A 9,921-nucleotide genomic window follows, 5' to 3' on the forward strand; every position below is an offset into this window, starting at 1 on the left:
ATGTGCATTGACCAATAGCGTAAGTTCGACTTGGCTTTATCAACCAATCAGAGTGGAGTTAGTGGCCGCGGCCTGCGATCAGGCTCTTCGGCGCGTGTGTGACCGCTGCCTCGGATTCCCTGCTTGGCTGTGGCCGGGAGGCGGGGAGGGAACGGTGGCGGAGCCAAGCAGCCGTGAAACGGAAATTACCCCGAGGGAATGTAAAAGTTTTGGGACTGAAAGCACCCACGAGCCGCCGCGTCCGCGCGCCCAGAGACTTGACACATACACCCAGTCTCTCATGGAAGCTGCTGGATTTGTGAGGAGGCGTCGGATGACAGCGGAGTCGACAGGCGGCGATCCCGGGGTTGCTGGTGCCTCTGCCGGGGCTGAAGTTCGATGGCTGGGGGGCAGATTCTGGGGAGTTTCCGAAAGTATCGTGGGGAGCCTGACCCCCCGGATCGGAGGCGAGACGGAGCTACAGACTGTTGAGTTCCTCCGCGGTGCACAGGATGCAGAGACGGAGGACACCGAACCGGACTATGAGGGTCTGCCACAGGGAGCCTCCACTAGCACCCACATGTTAGCCGGAGCCGTGGCCGGGATCATGGAGCACTGCCTCATGTTCCCCATCGACTGTGTCAAGGTAGCATAGCACAACTCTTCGGCTAACCAGCTATCCCCCCACAGCGTCCCACGAGCCTGCACAGCCCCACTCGGTTGTGTCGTGCGGGTGTTGTTTCCTGTAGCTTCACGTGTTATGGTAGCATAGCTCATTAGCTGTGAGGCAAGGTCAGTCAGCCCCGTTAGCATCTCATACCCACGCTAGCTAACCTGCTAGCATGCTATTACTAAGTTGAGCCTTAGGGTCGATATGACATTTAGGAGGGTCGCCCGTTTTGACACGCTGTGCTAAACTGCAAAGAACAATCAAATCAAACTGCTGTCCGATACTCAGGTGACATGTGGTTGCACAACCAAGTGTTACGTGTAAGGAAATTGACAATATTAACTAACAGATATGCCAATAGAAGTAAACAACTGCAACAACCGTGTAAAAGTTCAAGGAGAGCTAAGCTAAGCTGCAAACCACCAGACGCTGTTTCCATGTTATTTCCCTTGGCTGAAACTGTTTCTCTTCCTTTAACACACAAAGGGATGAATTGCTCTTAAATTAGTATTTTGTCTCGTTCAGCTTCCCGGCACAGTGTGGTAGCCTCAGGCCCCCTACGTCACACATCGTGTCCAATTGTTTACATAGTTCTCCTGGTCACATGTGAGTCAGTGCTTCTACACAGGGCCACTTCTGACCACGGGGTCTCATTTGTTATGCGTGTTAGTTGTATTATGTGGCTCTTTTTTTTAATTATTATTCATACTGTCAACCTAGCTACGGATGCATGACCTATTGACCCCCGAGAGGTCAGCTGGCTGCAGCACATGTGATCATTGGTGTGAGAGGACCCGAGAGAAGAGGGGAGAGACAATGAGCTTGGTATGGTCAGCTGTCTGTGTCAGGCTGACAAGCTGTTCAATGTGCCCACGCTTTACACACGTCTCCTCCACCTGTGGTCCACCTCTGTCTGTAGCCCTGATCCAGGACAGCACCGGTGTTTACAGATCCTTCTCGGTGTTGTGCAGTGTCTGCTAACGGAGCTCAGCCTTTGGCCAAACAAAACAACAGAGATCTGGGGCATTGTCCACTGTTCAACAGGAAGACACTTCTCAAAGCGGTTGCAAAAGCTATTGCATAAATTTGAGAGATATTCTGCGTGCTTCAAACACATCCCTTTCCTTTTGTATACAGCAAATACATCTCTGTTGTTTTTAACATCTCCAGCTGTGTCAAATAAAGGAGCTCACTCCTGCACGATAATCTCCTCACTTAAGAGATTGTGTAATTATAGTTTACAATAGATTGCCATTCCCCATTTTAATGCATCTTAAATCCCAGTAATTGGTTGTGGATTTACAATAAGCTTGCTGCATCTGAAGGTTTGTCTGAGTGCACGCTTCACATGTGGATGGTTTTTCCATTGTGAGAGACCCCCAAAAAGTCTGGTCTGTTTTCGCAAGTGTGCAGGGTCAAAGTCTATACATTGTGCACAAAGGTCTTTTCGTTATCGATATGCAAGCGCATGACAAAGACAAACAGCAGATAACGTGACTGGAAGGACCTCTTTGCATGCATGTGTTTGTGCGTGTGTATCAGACAGCCATGAATGAATGAGTGAGGAGCAGATTACCGACACCGCAGCCACTCCTCACCCTCATGTTTGTTTGCCAGACATGAAGTAACTTGATGAATGGGTTTGTACCACGGTTAGCTAGCTCTGTTCATGCCCTGCATTCCACAGCTGCATAGGATGATACAAGGCCACGTGCACACTAGTATACCACATGCACACACACACACAGCGGGGTGTACGATTTTTCTTTTGGCTGGAAGTTTTGTGCAGGCTGCAGTTTTTTCAGAGACGGACATGTCAACCTTCTAAAACTACACAGGTGGCTCAAACGCTGGTCCTCTGCACGTCCTTTAGTTAATGTTTGTTTTGTCTTATTTATCTGTGCCTGTGTTCGGAGGAGGGGAGAAAGGTGGGCTTCAGGGTCAGTGGGAAAAGAGGCTTACAGGAAGTCTGCTTATGTCCCTTTGTGACCTTTGAGCTTGTAATTCCAAACTTCCGTCTATTCAATTATGCATATACATAAACAAACACACACACCTCATTTCCCTAACTCAACAGCGTATTCACACTGCAGTCTATTCAGGACTCTCCCCATTGCTGTTTTATTATTTGCTGTAATAGGCATACATATTAAAAGACTCAAATTATACATCACATTTAGTTATTAAGAATGCTTCCCTGACCCTGTAGCTCGGAAGGGCAACAGGCTGTTTTTTGACACAGAATTTTTTTCTCATTCCATCTTTTCCAGACACGGATGCAGTGCCTCCAGCCCGAACCCGCAGCCCGCTACAGAAACGTGATGGATGCTCTTCGCCGAATAGTAGCCACGGAGGGAGTCTGGCGGCCGATGAGAGGGCTCAATGTGACGGCGGTTGGGGCGGGACCTGCCCATGCCCTGTATTTCGCCAGCTATGAGAAACTAAAAAGGACTCTTAGTGATCTCATTCATCCTGGGGCAAACAGTCATTTGGCTAATGGTATCACAAACATGCATTCAGAAAGTGTTTTGACCCCTTTACCTCTTTCATATGTTTTTTATGTTGAAGCCTAAAATCCAGTTTATACTTCTGTGTTAGATCAACACTGGTGCTTTTGTGTAGCCTGGTACTTTATGCCGCAGCCTGAAAAACTAGAAATGTCATTACGCATTGTGACGACAAAGACACAACAACTGGGATTGGTCTGCTCGGTAGTGCGTCCTATTCATGTCTCTCAGTGGAAATGACACAACACTCACCTTCATCCTGCCTCAATGGGTGGAACAGTCATTCACATTATCTCTTTTCAGTAACTCTAATAACTGTATAAATTCTCACAACGACGCAGAAGTATTAAGTCAGACTGTATGCTAAAATTTAAAAAAGATCCATAAATCTACACTTAAATCTCTCAAAACAAACAAGCAAAAACATAAATTAGCACATTTATCAATCATAACAAAGGTATTTAGGCTATTTATATGGGTTAACTTGAAATATAGATGTGGGAAATCCAATTGATTGGACAAGTCGTATGATATTTCTGCTTTTCATTTTTGACGTTTCTGAAATATGGTTTTTGCTTTGCCGTTTTGAGGTTTTAAGTGTTGATTGACTGATGAAGGAAACATCGTAGTTTTAGCATGAGGCTGCAAAATAACCAGTTGTGAACGAAGTCTTCCTTCCAGATTTACAGTATAGACACAAAAATAAGTATGGCTTTCTTAACATTATACATAAGTTGGTACGTTCGCCAGTTAAGCAATGCTGACTCAGCCTTATCCCTGCACACAGCCGACATGGCCTGATCCGTCTGGAAAACCCCTGGCAGGCCTACAAATTGGATAGAGCCTTTGTATAACTCCAGCTGTACCCTAGAGAAGTGCAAGGGTCAGCTGTAAATCTATTGCTGGATTTTGTGAAACAATTTGGGTCAAGTTTAGTTAAGGTTAAAAGGCAAAGATTCAATTTTGAAACCTTGCTCTTAATCTCTTGACTCTCTTGCTTTTCATTTTTGTTGCAGTTAAGTAGGAGGCTGGGTAAGTCTTCTTTCTCTCATCTGCTCTATCCTCTGTAGGTCGTGTCTTTTAAAGCGCATGAGTTTGGTTCAGATGGACTGACTTGTCCAGCAGGTGTCTCTCTTTGCTCAGGTTTGACCTCCTGCATTTGTTCTGGAGTGATCTCTAGTTTTCACCTGTGCAGTTTCCTGACTAAGCACAAGTTCTGCTCTGATGATATTGTTTTTTTTTTTAATGTTATCTGCAGCGATTAGGAATAAGGCAGTGCAGGCTGTGACAGGATGAGAGAGTCTCTTGCTCTTGCAAAATGCATTTCTTTTCTATTTCACTCTTTACTTAAGCCTCTGTTTTCTTTGTGTGTTCTTCGCGATAATAATGTGTAGTAATTTCGGAGGCGTGTTTATTTCAGGAACCGCTGGGTGTGTGGCAACGCTTCTTCACGATGCAGCCATGAACCCAACCGAAGGTAAGATCAACTTTTTATTGTCCGATGCCACTTGAGCTCATTATCTCTCTCAGGTTTCCATACAGAGATTTCAATAGAGAAACTTGCAGGTGTTGTGCCTGGCCACCTTCACGTGTTGGCCTGAAACCTGCAGTCCAACATATTGTCTTTCACAGCTGCCTCTAGTCCAGCTGCCCTAACACGTCAGTAGAAGGACACTAGTCCTAGTCCTCGTGAGCAGCTGGTCGATGGGCTGCAGCTGTCTAAGCAGATACTGTTTAAATGACGCATGGCATCATTGTGTGTTCATCAAACCTGTATTAACACCACTGCAGGTTATAGTTAACTAATGTTTTTTTTCTTCTTATTTTATCTTTTCCATCTTCGCACTGGCCGACCACGATCATCTATGGTCCTCTCCTCCATCGATACATCTACACACGTGTCCTCAGTTGTGAAGCAGCGCATGCAGATGTATAATTCACCATACCGCGGCGTGTCGGACTGTATACGCGCCGTATGGCAGAAAGAGGGCCCTGCTGCTTTCTACCGCAGTTACACCACCCAGCTCACCATGAACGTGCCCTTCCAGGCGCTCCACTTCATGACCTACGAGTACCTACAGGAAGTGCTCAACCCCCAAAGACAGTACAATCCCTCATCCCACATGTTGTCGGGAGCTTTGGCCGGAGCCATCGCAGCTGCGGCCACGACACCGCTAGACGTCTGCAAGACCCTGCTCAACACCCAGGAGTCTCTCACCCTCAGCTGCCTGTCCTCGAGCCAAGGCCCCGGCAAGGGCCAAGGCCAAGGAGCCCACAGACAGATCTCAGGCCTCGCCCACGCCTTCCGGACGGTGTATAGGTTGGGCGGCCTGAAGGGCTTCTTCAAAGGGGTCCAGGCAAGGGTGATTTACCAGGTGCCCTCCACAGCCATCAGCTGGTCGGTGTACGAGTTCTTCAAATACGGACTCACCAAGCACCAGCACAACAAGAGGAGAGCGCAGCACAAGGAGGCTGAGATGTAGAGACCTCCTCTCAACATCGGTCTATCCTCCCTGTGAGGAGACACTTCAATACGCACATAGAATCTGACCTAAAGTCCACCTCAGATGTCCCATCCCTTTCAGACATAGCAGATAAGAAAGACAGCTCGAGTAGGCATATTACTGCTGCGACTTTTAGAGACTAGGTATGGTTTGACTACAGCCATTCTAGAGGCCAATGCGTTTGTCCAAGCCAAGGATAAATGTGGAGAACGCACAAGTTTTCATTTAGAAAGGTAGTCAGCAGAGGGCAGTAGAGTTTCTTTGTATGTTACAGTAGTTTACAAAACGTTGGTATAGGACCAGATTCTTTTTCACATCCATTCAAAGTTTGAGTTTGCAGATCCCAGTCTTTTTTTCACTTCTTTAGCTGAAATAGATTATTGATTTGATCCAAATTCAAAGTTTTTCTGCCATTTAGAATGAATTGAAAACTGACCCAGCTGAGAACTTTGTTGCAAAATTTCCTCAGATACCTTTATAGAAATTCAGAGCCGCCCTTCTCACATCGGCAAGTCAGACCATCTTTTAATACCCTACTAATTGAACCGGTCTATTTGAAATATAGTCCAATAGAATTTGACGACTCCATAGATTAACAAGAAGGCCATAGTTCAGATATCTGTGTCATTTTTGTTTGGCTATTGGCAGTTAAATAAAGATGAGGTATGTTGGGTTAATCATGTCCCGCAGCTGGAGGGGCGGTGCCAATTGCGTTAAACAAATATTCAAATGTTCAGTAACCTTAAGGTTTCTGAAGTATGTGTGTAATTTATTTTTAATTACTTAACTACTTAATTGAATTTTATTTCCAGCAATTATATGACTTGAATTAGTTTTCTCCATTCATGTGTTCATTCAACTCCTGGATCATCCACTCATCTTTAGTCCTATGCACCTGTTTGGCAGATCAGATCAGCGTTAAGAGGCCGGGTCTGTCCATTAACTGTAGCTGGGAGCCTGTTCTCAGCTTGTGAACTACTGAGTTTCAATATCTTGCTTGGCCGCAAAGGTTGTGTACAATGTACTGTGTCCGAAAGAAGAATTTAACCCCGGATTTTATGGAAGTCAGTGTCTCATAAGATATGTATCTGTACACATAAATGGAAGCTGTCATTCTTAATGATTGATGTCTGATTGTTTCAGACACTGAATTGCACTCGATGAATAAAGACTGAGCAGCAGGGCACTAATAACTCTCTGCTTATAAATGATGGGAGCTGTCTCCTATTTCCTTAAAAGTTTCCGAATGCTTTGTGTGAAGATGAATATTGTCAGTTAATCTAGTTTTGTTTCAAGGATTTTTATGTTGGGTCCCTAGTAAACAAATGGATGGATGAAATAGAGACGGTGCCCTTATCCACATCTGTAAGGCACATGGTGAGTTTGTGTATGTTTTCAGGTATTTATTTTCAGTTTGAGGCAGGTACAGTTGTTTAGTCTCGAACACAGGTGCAGGTTTCAACTTTGACCCTCGACAGTGAAAACACAATTTGAACTTGCCTGCATTCAAACAGTAAGGAGAGAGAGGCTCAGCACATGACGCATGATGCACTTATGAGTATAATAACCAGAAGAGGCAAAAGTGGAATTTGATATGGTCAAATAGATTACATAATATTAGTACTGACTGCTGAAGAAGTTTAAAGTTTAAGAGATAAGCCAAACATAGAATTACCTCAAATAAAGGTAAATGTAGATTGTGTCACTTTAAAAATAGACATTTCATACCATCCTGCATCAGTTACGGTTGAGTCGACAGGTGAAGACGTAGCATTGGCTAAGTTTATAATAGATTTTCAGTAAGTTCTGGATCTGACAGTTCTGCAGCCAAAACTATTTGTGACAAAAAGGCCTGTCAAATGGGTTGATTACCATATTTAGCAACAAATCAACATTTCACGTTTGGACTTCAGATTTGTCTGTAATTTGTATGAAATTCTCTGTCTTTCAGTTCATAAAAAAAGGTTTCCCTTCCCTTCTGGGAGACTTCATGTGAACACCAACAAAAATCCTCTGGTCAGAATTTGTGTGCCCTTCATAGAGATCATATTGAAGAGTGACAGCTCCCCAAGCACGCAAACACACACACACACATACAGAGCCCGGTGAGACACCTGTGCAAACAGGGAGTGTTAATTAACCGTCTCTGTCACTCACTATCTACATGCATGTATACATTATGTGTGGCGTATCATAGTTTATGCTGTTAGAATGGTGTCTGTTTGTGTGCACATTGTGAAGATAAATGGAAGTAGATGGTATTTATGTACATAGCGTTGTACACTACAGTTTTGCCCATTCATTACAGTCAGGGGCAGGCACGTGCACAGACATTTTGGGGGGCAGGTGCTCAAACCAAAAGAAGGGCACCCATCGCCAAAATTGTTTATGAATCTTTATCAGACAGATTGTAAAAATCTCTCTCTACTTTCTCTTGCCATCTGTATATGAGACCAGAGCTGTTGTGTTGCAGGTATGGCCTGCCCCTTTAAGGAAAGTTTGTAGTGTGTGACGTAGTGCACCAGGGTATTGTGGGAAAAGATGCTAAAAGTGTGTGTATAACGAGAAGTGACGGACCACCTAGAGATGATAAGAGTGTCTCTGCTGTATATCCGAGAAATAAGGTGGCTGCATTCCAAGTAAAGAAACATCTCCTCCTCCTTCTTCACGGAGCGGTCCGGACGGCTGGTAACCGGCAAGACAGCCAGACAAAAATAATCTCAACTCAAAGGTCCACTTGTTCTCTCAGAAACTGGAGTTTTCCACCTCATCTTATCGTCTTCATCAGCAAAGAGGAGCTTAATCAGGTTGTCAGAATGTGTTGTCCACGTACTGGTACCAAGCTAGAAGCCACTGGATAACCCTGTTTTAAATCTCCGGATTTCTTGTGAAAATCATCTTTAAAATAAATCACATCAGGGCACAAAATCTGCAGTGATTGTTTGCATGTGTTTGTCCTCGCTATCTCCCACAATGCAGTACGTACCCTCAGCAGATGATATCGAGACGTTGACTTAGTTTCTGCGAATGCCAACACAGTTTTTACTTGACAATTGTATTGACCATAGAAACTTTGAAATGCAGCAAACACAATATAGAAAAGAGACCACTATAAGAAAATAAAGGTAATATCTTTCATTGAAAATACATGGGAAAAGTGTGTGTGAGTGTGTGGGGTGGGGGGACCATGTCGCTCAGTAAAGGTCTTAATCGAAGGTCTTCAATTATGATACTAGTGCTACACTACAACAATGAATAATGATCAAATTACATCCTTTAAACAGAACAATGTGACAGTTGTAATTACAGAGCTATGAAAGAGAGGATGTAGTTGTTGCTCAACAGAGTGACACACTTTATTATGTCAGTCATAATCACTTTGGTGTGTGTGTGTGTGTGTGTGGTTGCGTGGGTGTGTGTGTGCGTGTAGATCAGTAGCTGTTTTGCTCACCAACCAAACCTGGAACACTTTCTCTTCTCAAGTGAATATCAGCCCTAATCCAAGGCCGTCCCGTCTGACTTTATTTGGACAATAACACATGTGCACAAACCCGCACACACTCACACCCACACACACGCACTACGTCCATCTTGTACAGTGGAAACGATCAGTACAAGTTGATGAAGGGCTGGCAGCAACACACACGCATATTTGCTCCCTTGTGTATTGGTGTAAGCCCATGTTTTGGAAACTCAAGCCTCCGGTCATAGCCCCATACAGCAAGCACCTGTGGAGGGGTGTATTTCACACACACACACACACACACACACACACACACACACACATACACACACACACACACACACACACACACACACACACACACACACACACAAACACAAACACACACACACACAAACACACACATACACACACTTTCGAAGGGTACTTAGGAATGTGAACGCCTGAAGGACTCAGGTCTTCTAAAACAACTCTCCTTCTCTCCCTCTCCACATATCTATGACTCTTTTGTTGCTCCTCTAGTCAGATCTCTCTCCATATATTAAACCAAATCATCACTGCACCACTCAGCATGAATTACAGGGTGATACTGGATTGCGCCATAACGTCCACTTTATCCTGTCCTCGGCCGTGGTTAATAGATGAGGTGTGATTGCAGGCTCCTCGACTAATACACACAGACACATACAGCTTGTGATCTCATGCCCCTTGCTGGTGCTGCTGGAGAAAGGAGCTGCTGTAATCCCTCTGGCTGCTGCTGCTCTCCCACTCTGGAGTGAGAAGAGGAGGTATGAGAAG

At 44.7% G+C, this 9,921-nt stretch overlaps 1 protein-coding gene across 1 annotated transcript; it reads left to right on the top strand.

Moving 5' to 3' along the window:
• Nucleotides 1–66: 66 nt before the first annotated feature.
• slc25a28 (solute carrier family 25 member 28) lies at nucleotides 67–6,873 on the top strand. The gene is made up of 4 exons (XM_062400849.1): nucleotides 67–625; nucleotides 2,920–3,148; nucleotides 4,577–4,633; nucleotides 5,065–6,873. Exons 1-4 carry the CDS (start codon nucleotides 281–283, stop codon nucleotides 5,637–5,639), a joined length of 1,206 nt encoding a protein of 401 aa, XP_062256833.1. The 5' UTR covers nucleotides 67–280; the 3' UTR covers nucleotides 5,640–6,873.
• The last annotated feature ends 3,048 nt before the right edge of the window (nucleotides 6,874–9,921 follow it).

This window comes from Platichthys flesus, chromosome 12, assembly GCF_949316205.1.
Source record: "Platichthys flesus chromosome 12, fPlaFle2.1, whole genome shotgun sequence".
NCBI classification, from domain to species: domain Eukaryota; kingdom Metazoa; phylum Chordata; class Actinopteri; order Pleuronectiformes; family Pleuronectidae; genus Platichthys; species Platichthys flesus.

Excerpts from the sequence above, each read along its gene's own strand:
- slc25a28 (XM_062400849.1), top strand. The coding sequence starts at position 281 with ATGGAAGCTGCTGGATTTGTGAGGAGGCGTCGGATGACAGCGGAGTCG. Across the intron at positions 3,149-4,576 it reads AAACAGTCATTTGGCTAATG|GAACCGCTGGGTGTGTGGCA; the intron begins GTATCACAAACA and ends TGTTTATTTCAG. Across the intron at positions 4,634-5,064 it reads AGCCATGAACCCAACCGAAG|TTGTGAAGCAGCGCATGCAG; the intron begins GTAAGATCAACT and ends ACGTGTCCTCAG.